The sequence below is a fragment of the Brienomyrus brachyistius genome, chromosome 5 (genome assembly GCF_023856365.1).
Source record: "Brienomyrus brachyistius isolate T26 chromosome 5, BBRACH_0.4, whole genome shotgun sequence".
Lineage (NCBI taxonomy): Eukaryota > Metazoa > Chordata > Actinopteri > Osteoglossiformes > Mormyridae > Brienomyrus > Brienomyrus brachyistius.
This window is the reverse complement of record NC_064537.1, coordinates 37,228,469-37,241,854: the sequence shown is the minus strand read 5'-3', so window position 1 is coordinate 37,241,854 and position 13,386 is coordinate 37,228,469. Positions and strand designations below refer to the sequence as shown.

Below are 13,386 nucleotides of genomic sequence, written 5' to 3'. Positions count from 1 at the left end.
TGGGCAAAAGCCTAATCCCAATGACACAATCCCGAGCCCGTTTGCACTTCCAAGACAATTATTCTTCAGTAATAATTGTTTTGTAATATATTAGTTTTCCAGAATACGCAATAACCATATAATATCTCTGATGAGCTCTGTAACAGCACTGGTTCGTCTGCTCCTCTGCCTGTAACTGGGTACTTTCCCCACAGTCTAAATCCAAGCATAAATCTATGCTTCGTATTGCTTCTGTTTAATTTACTCAATAGAATTAAGGCAAAATGAAACAGATATAAATACATTTTCATAACATGAATTCCTCGCCGCAATCAAAAAAATCTGTTCTTTTTAAATTAAATTGCAGTGACACGTAGGAATCTAAGTTTAGATCAGGCATGGAGCGCATTGGCTCTCTGCGCGTGTCCGTTTAGATGACGGACAGTCACAAGTAATCTGCTGTGCATGCGAAATTTTACAGGGACGGATTAAAAATATCGAAGTACTTCAGCTTATTGAAGATACACTTTGACGTTTTGTCAAAACAATAAGGAATTTTGTGCATTTTGAATCCAGTTCATTAAAATCAGAACAACTGCGCTTGTTTGTAGCGAAGTTTTGAGGAAAGCCGCGGTGTAAACTGGTAACTGTAGCCGGGTCTCGAAGTGACCGACCACGGGAGGAGTTTCACGATGGCTGGGTAGGCGACCTTTATATCCTTTTCGCAATATCAGTACAGCATGCAGTAGAATAATAATAATGATGACAGATTGTATTTACTTATTTAGGGTTGAAAGGGAACTATTCATGATATGACCAACATTGTCTTAAACTTTTCCTGTGCGTATGTCAGTGGTTTTATATGCTTGTTCTATATATTACGCTTTTGTCACATGCATTTGACCTGTAAGTGGTCAACAGTTTGCTCGGTAAAGGTGGAGTTGCACGCTTACTCCAACCACAGCGCCTTTCATCATGTACGTGTATTTGGGAAATAGTATCGACACATGAAAAACATAACCATGTCGAGTTATAAACCTCATTCATGGCACTCAGCTTAACAATGCGTGTGACCGTGACAATGCATGTTACCGTTACAATGTGAACATTATAAACAGGCAGGCTTCCCTTGAGCACTACAAGGCGGGGATGTTACTGAGCGGCGTGGGGGACGCCCTGGGCTACCGGAACCAGCTGTGGGAGTACAATGAATCGGGGCCCGCCATTCACCAGGTCTGTTTCTGTGGAGCCCTATATTTCTTAGTAAAAGTTTCTGTGCAGGTACAGTAATAGCAGTCTAACATTACTAATGTGTTTAAGTACTGATTTTGGCAGAAATGATTATACAACATGGGAACAAATTCATGACTAGGTGTAGCAGAGTAATAGCCAACTAACAGACCTAACAGACATGACATGCATGCTGCTAATTGGGGGTAATCGACTCATTTAATGAAATCGGTGTTTTCAAAATAATAGCAGTGTGGAGATCCGTTAGGGAGGTCATTCACTCTGTGAAGAAATGGGTGTCAATTATGGCCCTTATTTAAGGAAGGAAGGCAGCAGATGTTGTACCTGCTGGTTTTAGCCCTGCTCAGTGAGTAAAATGGGTCGTTCCAGACATTACACTGAGGGAGAAAGAACTTTGATCAAAAAGTTGATTGGAGAGGGGAAGACATACAAAGAAGTGCAGCAAATAATTGGCTGCTCAGCTAAAAAGATCTCAAATGCTTTGAAATGGGAAAGAAAACCCGAAACACGTGTTAGAAAAAGGAAAACTATCATCCGCCTAGATCATAGAATAACAAGAATGGCAAAGAAGCATCCAATGATCAGCTCCAGAGAGATCAAAGATCTCCATTTACCTGTGAGTACTTCAGCAATCAGAAGACGCCTATGTGAAGGCAGACTATTTGCAAGAAACTCTCATAAAGTACCACTGCTGAAAAAAGGACATGTATTGAAAAGGTTACCGTTTGCCAAAGAACACATTGACTGGCCTAAAGAGAAGTGGCGCAATATTCTATGGACAGATGACAGCAAGATTGTTCTTATTGGGTCTAAAGGCCGCAGACAGTGTGTGAGACGACCCCCAAACACTGAATACCAGCCACAGTACACTGTGAAGACCGTAAAACATGGAGGAGCAAGCATAATGGTTTGGGGATGTTTGGAGTGGGGACCATTTATCGCATAACAGGCACCATGGACCAGTTTCAGTACCTAAAAATACTGGAAGAGGTCATGTTGCCTTATACTGAGGAAGACATGCCCTTAAAATGGGTGTTTCAGCAGGACGACGACCCCAAACACACCAGCAAGCGGGCAACATCCTGCTTGCAGACCAAAAAGTCATGAATTAGCCATGAAGTGGCCAGCCCAATCCCCATACCTCAATCCAATTGAGAATTTGTGGAGTGACCTCAAAAATTCAGTTTTTCATTCAAAACCCAAGAATGCAGAAGATCTGTGGAATGTAGTCCAGTCAGCTTGGGCTGCAATTTCTGTTTGCAGGTGTCAAATGTTAGTTGACTCCATGCCACACAGATGTAAAGCAGTGATCAGAAATAATGATTATACAACTAAGTATTAGTTCAGTGCTTAAAGGAAAAGCTAATTCTTCATTTCATTTTCAGTTTATACTGTAAATATTCCAGTTTGTCAATGAAAATGCAGACACTGCTATTTTTCATCATTTTCAGTTAAAAAAAAAGAAAAAATGGTGTTGTCATGTTTTCATTTGGAATTGTATGTGTACGGTTCCAGGTGCCTTTGTATATATAGAAATAAATGCTATTAGGAACATGGAACTTTTCCTCTGTTGTTTTAAACACACTGCTATTATTTTGCACATAACTGTATATTTTCAAAGTTTGTTTATTTATATTTATTTAGCAGATGCTTTGTATGAAAGCAACATACATTTGCGAAAGCAGGGCCCAGCCAGTCACTAATGAAATCACTCTACCAGCCACAGGATTTGAGTCTTAACCCACAGAATCATCAAGAAATATTTCTTTGTGGCATTGCATAAAACTCTTAATCACAATGGAAGTTAACATAATACATTATGGGTTAAACTTCACTGCTAATCATCCACTGAAAATACTGTTGCTGATCATTCCTGTTCTTAGGGTTGTCAACTGTCCCTTATAATGGAGGATCGTTCTGCATAATACAAGACGCAGTGGTTTATTTTCTAATATGGGGCAATTCCGTATTATAAGGAACGAGTGGCAACCCTACCTCTTCTTATACTGATTGTTCTTAGTGGATCTTTAGCAGTAAATAGATCATGATTGCAAAATGCTCAGGAGCTGCTGGAGATGGGTGGCCTCCAGGACATTTCTGTTGAGCTTCCTGATTGGCCGGTCAGTGATGACACCGTCTTGCACCTAGCAACTGCAGAGGCTCTTGCAAGTGGTGAGCATTCTGTTCACTTATCTATCCTTTTCTAAACAATTGTTGTAGTTGTAGTGAACTTGGAGCTTATCTCAGGAAACATAAGCAGAAGGCAGTCAATAGATAGGCCGAACCCACCCAACAGTGCCAACGGCAGGACTAGCCTGACGGAGGGCACATAGGGGGGGTTGTTGGGTAAGCAGATGGTCTGTAGCCATGCCCATGGGAGAGATCAGGCTTATTTGTTTTAAAAGAATGATGTCATCCAATCACATATTATTGTAAACAGGAAGCACGTATAAGTTAAGACCAACTTGACCCTACATTGTAGAGCTGGATGGCAGTCCATCACAATCCATACACACAGATTAGGCATCTACATCTTAATGGGGACTCTCCATTAATTTCTATGGACATAACCCTAACTATGATAACCTTAATCCTATCCAAGTCCTAACCTTAACCATAAGTAACCAAACTAAATACAAGACTTTTGGCTATTTTAGTTTTTTGATAGCATCCACAGATTTTTATAAAATTGAGTTTTTCCTTGTGGGGATCGAATAAATGTCCCCGCAAGCTAAAACGTTACAGGTTTTTATCACATCGCAGGGACATTTGGTCCATTTAGTATATACAAACACATTTTCATTTCATTTTCATGCTCACATGTTCAGATTTGTTCAAATATTGTATAAATTAATTTACTTTATAATGCCTTTCAGGAAAGGAAGGGGAAGAGCTCCTGCATGAGGTTGCGTTCCGCTATGTAGAAGGCATGAAAGACATGGATGGCAGGAAGCCTGGACCTTCAAGTGTCTGGGGTAAGAGAACACAAATATGCATTCATCTGTGCTCGGCTTAGAGTCACAGCTGCTGCATAACATTCACTGCAGTCACTGTATATGTATCACATGCCCCTACGAGCATAGCTTGTAAACAATGTTCAGCGATGATAAGCACAATATATGGAATTATTCACTCTCTGTTCCTAGGGGTGTCCCAGTTGAGACCAGGTGCTGCAGGGGGGTACAGAGTGCCGTATAACCCAGAGGGAACTGGCTGTGGGGCTGCCATGAGGTCTATGTGTATTGGTCTTAGGTATGGGCATGATTAAAATGTAGTCAGTGGAACCGGGAAGTTAGGGTTCTGTGACTGTGACCGCAAGGTTGCTGGTTCAAATCCTAGAGTCAGTAGAATGATGTTACTCTTGGACCAATTTTACTACACTCACCTTCTATGTAGTTTTTTAAGAATCCTTCTCTTTTCTCTGTACATAGGTACCCACACCCAGAGCAGCTCCCAGCTTTAGTCTCTGTTGCCGTAGAAACTGGAAGGATGACTCACCCACATCCCACCGGCTTCCTCGGAGCGGTAGCGTCTGCCCTCTTCACTTCATATGCTGTCCAGCGTCGGCCAGTCATGAGCTGGGGGCTGGGGCTGGTGAATGAGGCCTGCCCCATTGCCAGGAGCTTCATCCAGTCACAGAATTACGCTGTGGAGGAGACCAAGAGGGACTGGGGCTACTTCACAGAGAAGTGGGAATGGTGAGGAAAGCCATGTAGAGGCCGGATGGACAAGACATGTCCAGACAAGATAATATAAAACCAGATAAGAAAACAATAAACATAATATTAAAATGAGATAATATGAGCTAAGCTAAAGATAAATATAAGGATGAGATAAGATACAATAACGGCACTTTTCCACTGCCACAAAGAACCGAGCCATACTTGAACATTACTGTGAACTGATGGTTTTTCATTGTACAGTATGGAAAGCCAAACCCGTGCTCACATGGCTGTGCTTACTAGCAGGGCTGAAAGTATTCCTAATCCGAGCTGGCTGCATCACTGCCATCTGATTGGTTGGAATACAAGGGGACAAGAAATAACCAGAGATGGCAAGATAATGCTAATTCAGCTGCCTTTCGATGCTAACATAACAGGGTGATTCTCACAGACATGCTAGCGAAAATTAGCACATAATAAATCATGATGTACTCCATGTGAAGAGTAAACGAGTGTTTCTTTGGTTTTCCATCACTATTGCTCTCCAAAATGGCCACACCTATACCAAGCCGACCCTTCTGCAGTGGAAAACTGAAGCGAGCTGGAACCGTGGTGTAACAGGTCTCTCTTTGAGGTATGCTTTTGATATGGCTCGGATCCTGTATGCCAGTGGAAAAGCACCATAAGATAAGAATTTTTATTGTCCCTGAACAGAGAAGTGAAATGTGATTTAGCAGTGCTCTAGCCAACAGTTACATCATACACAATGAGCATATACAAGGACCATAAATATTTAGATGCACAGATATAGAAATACACAATATACAAGGCAATATAAGATCATAAATTTATGTACAGTTTTTGTGTAACAGTGCAAAATGGTAGCATTCCGGGAAATCAAAGAGGCGCAAATGTCAGGATGACCTTCGGCGTGGTGGCCATATTTTAATTTACATATACCAGGGTGGGGCATGGGGGGCAGTCCAGCGACGGGTATAGGGGAGCAGCTGTTCCTTAGTCTTGTTGAGGGCCTTCTTGTAGCAGTGGCTGGCATTGATTTTGTACCAGTGACATGTTGTAGTGTCTTTACCACCTGTCGCAGATTTCTCTGATCAGCAGCAGTGCAACTAGAACACCATACTGTACCACAGTAGGTTAAGGTATTCTCTGTAGTGTTGTGGTAGAAATTGCCTGTTGTAGTTTTCTTAGGCAGAATAAGTGGTGTTGGCCCTTTTTTACGGGATGGTTGGTGTTTGGGGAACATAAAAAGTCTTCTGTCATATAAAACATTAAGAAATTAGAAGTGGGTCATCCATTCCATCTTTGCATTTTTACGCAGAGAGCTCCTTCCTATTCAATTTGAAGTCTATGATTATTTCTTTTGTTTCATTTTATTATTGAGTGACGTGTCATTGTCCACCAACTGCTGGTCAGATTCAGTCCTTTGTTGCTGTAGGCCAGTAGCAGATCTACGAGGTGTCCCACCACATCTGTCACTCCAGTTTTGAGTGACGTAACTAGAGCTGTCATGATTACTCGATTATTAAAAAGCATTGATTGAAATTTTCCTTCGCGGTTTATTCAGCAATTTGGCGGAAGGTAGTTGGCACATGTAGGATGAGAGTCCAGATAAGGAGCGAAAGCATCATTTTTGTGGAAGCACTTCACATTAAAAGTGAATGAGAATGCAATTGTCTGTCAGTATTGCAGTGCAATATCACCACTGCACGACTGCAAAGTAAATGCATCTTAAAAGTAAGCATTCAGGTTCGAGGGATTCACTCAATAATGCAAGATTAGCCATAGATATGTCCCATTTAGCCTCTCAAAGTAGCCTAGCCTGGCTGTGTCATCACGTTGACTTAATTTATTTTGCTTATCGTGATTCCTATATGTCAAAATAATTGCTCCTAAAACAAGGGTTATCCTTTCGCTTATCCACGTCATTTTACTTAATATGGTACATAATAACCAATTACCATTAACTGCTTTTGTTAACTTTTTGTGTTTTGATTAGGGCTGAATGAGACTAGATTAAAATATTTCCATACAGCGGAATATAAGTGGCTTTTCGTGACCAGTTCCTGTTCACCTTTTCCTCTTCACTCACTTTTTGCTTAATTTCTCACAAACATGCAGCACAGTCTATGAATCAGTCCAACAGAACGGACGAAAATGATATGGTTGTCTCGGAAATCGCATGCAGTGCTCATGCGGTGAGTGGCGGTGAACTTTACATTTTTTTAAACCTGTACTAGATAATGCTGAAAAGGAACCATCATTAAAATAGCAAAGTTTGCTAAGTTTGGTTTCCTGTTATTAAGTAAATATTTTAGAGCAATTTATTGAACCCGGCAGACTATCACAGTCCTTGCAATGTGATAATAGCATGTGCATGAAATGCCATATTGATGTTAACATCAAACATCGTGCAAGCCTAATGGTAGGGTGGCGCACTGGGTAGCGCTGTCATCACACTGTTGCTGATGTATGTGGAGTTTACATGTACACCCTGTGTGTGGGTGCCTTTTCCGTAGATCCACCAATTTCCTTTTGCTGTCCAAAAGCATTAATCTTGAACTGAAGTGCATAAATGACGATATATGTATAGTGTGCACATGTGGTTGGTTCCTGTCTCACGCCAATGTATATATTATATTATATTATATTATATATAAATTACTCGATGAATTGTCAGATTAATCATTGAATTACTCGATTATTAATATATTTGACAGTGACAGCCCTAGATGTAACTATCCTATAAATAAAACTCGATTTAATTAATAATTAAGTTTCATGAGTTCCTCTGTCAAATATAACCTTCTGAGCTCAGAGTACTATGTAGCCTACCCCTCCAGTAAATGATGGCTTGTTCGATTTCAGGCTAGGGTTGCAAAGGGGTGTAAACTTTCTGGTAAAGTTCCAGAAACTTTCCAGGAACTTTCCATGGGAGGTCTGGTTGCAAAGGGGTGGCAAATTTCCAGATACCCCATAAACTTTCCATGAGAAATTAAGTTGGGTAATTTCGGAAATGTCGAACCCCATGGAACTGTCAGATACGGCAAAGAAAGCAAACTGGATGAACATGGAATATGACTTATAAGCAGTGCATTTTGATGCAGATGCTTATTTTGGGGTGTTTTCATGCACACATAATTACTCATAAGCACTTAGTTACACAATGATATCACTATCAGTGCCATCAGGGGGCAGCACAGTGGCGGCTGGTGATATATATCAGTGTTGGGGCTGACGTACCAATAGATTTCCCTTCCTAGTCCAGTATAAGCATTCAAATGAACAGTCAGAAAATGACAACAATTTTACAATCATAATTTGATTTCCATAGTTGGCTGGGTGATATTTACTTCGGGCTTGTCGGGTCCCAGCTCCTTAACGTGGATTTTTTCCACCATCGTCCTTCTCGCAAAAGGGTAATGCAAACCCACACATACACACACAGAGCATTGTCTAAAATGTGTACCGAAAAAGGAGTTAAAAAACAATAACAATGTGTATGTTTTATTTGCATCAGAAATATAAACTAGAATGCTGAAGTAAAGCTGGGCAATGGAAATAGAAGAAAAGTATTCAATTCAATTTATACAATTTCACAACATTACATTGTCTCAAAGCGCTTTACATTATCCCTGCCCAAAGCCTCAAGTGAGCAACTTGGCAGGCGTGGGACATATTCACACAATTGTGGGCGGGATCAGACGGTCAGAATTAAACTTGCGGAATAAATGGGGGATAACAAATTATTGTTATGTTCAATAAAATCAACATAAATTCTAATAAAAATATAATAGATCATATATTTGTACCTGCACATCTGATATGCAACCTGCTATTCCACCCTCTTGCTACCCCATGTCAAATTTCCTAGATCCATCCATTGTTATCAGACATTAATCTGTGGATGGTGGTGTCATCTGCGAATTTGATTGTAATGTTCATGCTATGGCTGGGTATGCAGTCATAGGTGAAGAAAGAGCAGAGTATTGGGCTGAGCACACAGTCTTGTGGGACACCAGTACTGAAGGTCAGATTGGGTTCTGTTTGACAAAAAAATCCATGATCCAGTTACTATGATCCAGAACTATGGTTCTGAGGCCCAGGTTCAGGAGTTTGGAGACCTGGTTGGCTGAGACCACTGTATTGAATGTCTCCTGATATATAGTATAGTGCTCATAGAAAATCTTGGGACACTTGCTTTATTCTATAAAAATGTTGCAAATTTATTGATTCCTTCAGTTGAGGTGGTTTGGGCATCTGTCTAGGATGGCTCCTGGACGGCTCCCTGGGGAGATGTTTTGGTCATGTCCAGCCCGGAGGAGGCCCCAGGGCGACCCAGGACATTCTGGAGAGATTAGATCTCTCGGCTGTCCTGGGAACGCCTTGGTATTCCCCCGGAGGAGCTGGAGGAGGTGGCTAGTGAGAGGGAGCTGGGGAATCCCTGCTTAGACTGCTGCCCCGCGAGTAGACCCCAGATAAGCGGCAGAGAATGGATGGATGGCTGGATGGATGGATGGGACTCTTCCAGTTCTGTTCTTTCCATTTTGCTAATTAATTAATTGCAATTGTAGTCATTGGGGGGGGGTGGCATGGTGGTACAGTGGTTAGCACTGTTGCCTCACACCTCTGGGACCCGGGTTTGAGTCTCCGCCTGCAAAAATGCAATATGAAAAAATACAACGTTGCAACATGCAAAAATGCATGTTCTCCCCATGTCGTCGTAGGGTTTCCTCCCGGTACTCCGGTTTCCCCCCACAGTCCAAGAACATGCTGAGGCTAATTGGACTTGCTAAATTGCCCGTAGGTGTGCATGTGTGAGTGAATGGTGTGTGAGTGTGCCCTGCGATGGGCTGGCCCCCCATCCTGGATTGTTCCCTGCCTCGTGCCCATTGCTTCCGGGATAGGCTCCGGACCCCCCGCGACCCAGTAGGATAAGCGGTTTGGAAAATGGATGGATGGATGGATGGATGTCATTGGGGTACGATATCAAATGTATTACTATATAAAACCCCCCAAGGTGACCGCTTTTCAATGAACTTTTTAAACTCAGATCAGCTTTTAAAACTATAACTTGGGTTTCAGTTTATTACTAATTGAAATGAATCAGCTTAGAACTATTGGTTGTTTCTAATGTAATATATTTTTTAAAGTAGTGATTTTTCGTACAAAGCCAATAAATATGCAATATTTTTACAGAATTAAGAAAGCATCCCCAGACTTTCTGTGAGCATTGTACTGTATGTGTTCACTTGACGTACCTGGGTTAGGGCTGTATGGATGGCTATAGATGCCTGTCTTTGTAGGCAAACTGCACTGATCCAGGTCTGGAGGGGAGGGAGGCTGGCTTTAATGTGAGCCAGTTCCAGTCTTTCTAAACATTCTGAAATTACTGTAGTAAGGGCGTCTGGACAGTAATAGTTCAGGGAATTTACTGCAGTTTTCTTGGGTATCGGTAGAATGGTTGTTGATTTAAGGCAGGTTTGGATTGCTGACAGATACAGTATGCTGCTGAACTATAAAATCAAAGGTTTACAAACTGTCTTTCCTTCTTTCACTCTCCACTGTCCTCCAATAAGGTACCTGGCAGAAAGAGGCCTGTTGTCTGGAGTGGGACCCATCTTCTGGCCTAATCTCTATGGACCTGCAGAGAGGGACCTGGCCTATAAGAGCTTCAGCCTGGCTGGTTGGGCAGGCCGCAGTGGGCATGATGCACCAATGATTGCACTGGATGCCCTGCTGGGGGCAGGTTCCGACTGGGCCGAGCTCATGAGCCGTGCGGCTTTTCATGGAGGTTAGAATCTACTTTCCTGCAATGTGGGCTACATAATTATTGGTACCCTAAAATGGAAATGCACAAAAAATACTATAAATATTGCCAAGATGCAAAAAATATTCATGTTTTAATGGATCCAACCAAAACAAAATCATACATTTATTAAAAAAAGATCACTGTTAAAAAAATCACCAAAAATAAGGTTTCACAATTATTGGCACATCTGTACTTACGTACGTGGTATAACCACCTCTGCATGGATAACAGCATGGAGTCTTTTTCTGTACTGTTAGACAAGGTTAAGGCAAACATTTGGAGGGATTTAGGCCTTTTCAATATCAGTCACATCCTTGGGTGGGTAAAATGCGTTTGCATCCTCCACCTGTCAGGTTTCGAACTTGCATACTCTACGTTTCTCAGTAATTGGCCCGACAGTGCTCAGTGGTATACTGAATCTTCTGTGCATTTTCTAGTAGCTGATTTACGAACATCTACAACGACTTGTCTCTATAAGTAAAGTAATGACACAAAGTTCCTTAAAATTTATATTAATTTCAATAACGTGAATTTCATTCCTGGTTTAAATTTGGTAGATTTACAGTTATCTTTAGGGGTGCTATTAACTGTGATCTTTATAGATTTTTCATTAAATTAATAAATAATTTTGGTTGTTCTCACAGGAACATTAATAAACTACAATATTTTTTTGCAATTTAAATTTATCTCTGTAATGTTATTATTTTACATAGCATTTTAGTGCCTTTCCAGTCAGGGGTACCAGTAATTCTGGAATGCACTGTATATGCTAAACTCAAATGAAAGGAGACATTGACGTGGCCTCCCGTCCGGCAGGTGACAGCGACAGCACTGCCGTGATCGCCTGCTGCTGCTGGGGACTGCTACACGGCACCGAGGGGGTCCCCGAGAGCAACTACAGCAAGCTGGAGTACAGGGAGAGGCTGGAGAGCAGTGCAGAGAGGCTGTACGCGCTGTCGCATTGAGAGCAGAGGCTGCACCCAGGGGCTGAAAAAGTGATAAACTACAGAGAGCAGGCGACTTCCCGTGACGATCTGCGAATAATCACACTTAACAATTTACAATGTGTTTTTGCAGTATAATGTACTTATTTTTTTAAAGAACGGCCGTTTTTGATTAATATTGTTGATTAATACTTACTTGATTAATAATTACTTGATTAATATTATTTGTTGCTTTTCTACAGTTGTTAAAGTCAGATAAAGCATCAACAATTTTACACAGCCATGTACAAATCTCAATAATGTGCAGGAAATGAAAGGTTGATTTGTATATGTAATGTACACATGTTTTATTAAGCATCTGTATCGATAATAAACTACAGTATTAGATGCTGAGTACTGACCCTTAGCTGACAAGTAGTAGCAATTGAGTAACGCTGGAGATGGTTGAGTGCCAAATAAATGATGACATGCTCACCTCCAAAAGATCTTACAGTATGCAAAGGTACTTGCACATTTTTTGAGTATGTTATTTATACCATGTCATTTAACAAAGGCAGGTATATATTTGCATGATGCAAATGTATCGTGCAAATATTTTACAGGACTTTTGCGTAAAGGATTACATTTTCTGTCCTTTCCTGCAGTGTCCTTTGTAGTGAACCCAACCAGACTTGCTCTGGAATTGATCTGAATTCAGGAGGATTGACTAATAAGACATGAGCAGAGAGGACACAGATCAGATAATGAAGGAGTTCATGCAGTTCAAGGGTCCAATCTCAACATCCAAAGTGACAATCTGGCTCTAAACTTAAAGGCTTACAGTAGCTTGTTACCTAAATAGGTTACAGTTAGGGACTATTCTTGACATTTCAGAAAAAAAACATTGTCCATTTTAGTAACACCCTTATTTTTTTTATCGGTTTAGGAATCAGTGATCAAGTTTTCATGTTGTACTTTAATTCCATTTCATTGCAGATAAATTCCAGACTGCATTAATAACAACAGTCCACACTGCAAGGATTCTTATGACCATACATGACTTTAGACATTAGAACCAATGATTGTAACAGCTTCTGTTTTATTTGTGTTGTTTCATGTAATCATGTCCAGTACAGAGGCAATCTGAGTACAGATACAAATAGCATTGTACCAATAAGAGAATAACAGCTGCATTTTATATTCAAAGTTGTCATAATTCTTTCAATGAGGATAATGTATTAAAATCATGAAATATGTAAAAATGCCTTGACCAGGAGAGTACTACGTGGTGCTAGATATAGCCATCCTTCTCTAAAAGGCCCTTGATCTCAATCGGATGAGGGATGATCCTTGTTCCTGACCCTGCGTCATGAACAAGACTGAGACTGATTTGCTATAAGAAGCGGTTTACAAACAGTTCTATCTGCACTACCTATTAATTGTGAATGAGGATGTGGATCATGTATTGATAAGGCAATGTAAAGCAAGTGCAATAAATTGTCAAATATGTGCAGACTCAAAAAATGTTTTGTTCATAAAGCTGATATGTATTGGCTAAAAATGGATTTTAAAAGGTATTTAAATCATTTGGTTCTGCTAAGATAGGCACAGTACAGTGTTGCCACATATTTTCCAGAGGATGAAAACATCAGTACATGGAGCAAACCAACAAGCTTGGGATGGATTTTGCATTGCGCACACAGGACCGTGCTTCCTAATGCTATCCATCTCACAGACAATT

At 40.8% G+C, this 13,386-nt stretch overlaps 1 protein-coding gene across 2 annotated transcripts; it reads left to right on the top strand.

Annotated features, from left to right (window-relative positions):
- The first annotated feature begins 370 nt into the window (after positions 1-370).
- adprh (ADP-ribosylarginine hydrolase) lies at positions 371-13,154 on the top strand. Of its 2 annotated transcripts, none has more exons than XM_049013451.1 (8): positions 371-679; positions 1,102-1,212; positions 3,294-3,402; positions 4,107-4,205; positions 4,377-4,482; positions 4,662-4,928; positions 10,490-10,704; positions 11,539-13,154. In XM_049013451.1, the coding sequence occupies exons 2-8, from the start codon at positions 1,129-1,131 to the stop codon at positions 11,685-11,687; spliced, it is 1,029 nt and encodes a 342-aa protein (XP_048869408.1). In that variant the 5' UTR covers positions 371-679; positions 1,102-1,128; the 3' UTR covers positions 11,688-13,154. The 2 variants fall into 2 exon arrangements, with proteins under 2 accessions (XP_048869408.1, XP_048869407.1); XM_049013450.1 differs by having other exon boundaries at positions 1,098-1,212.
- Positions 13,155-13,386: the final 232 nt, after the last annotated feature.

Coding starts and splice junctions, on each gene's coding strand:
- adprh (XM_049013450.1), top strand. Junction 3,403..4,106: donor TGCAGAGGCTCTTGCAAGTG/GTGAGCATTCTG, acceptor AATGCCTTTCAG/GAAAGGAAGGGGAAGAGCTC. Junction 4,206..4,376: donor TGGACCTTCAAGTGTCTGGG/GTAAGAGAACAC, acceptor CTCTGTTCCTAG/GGGTGTCCCAGTTGAGACCA.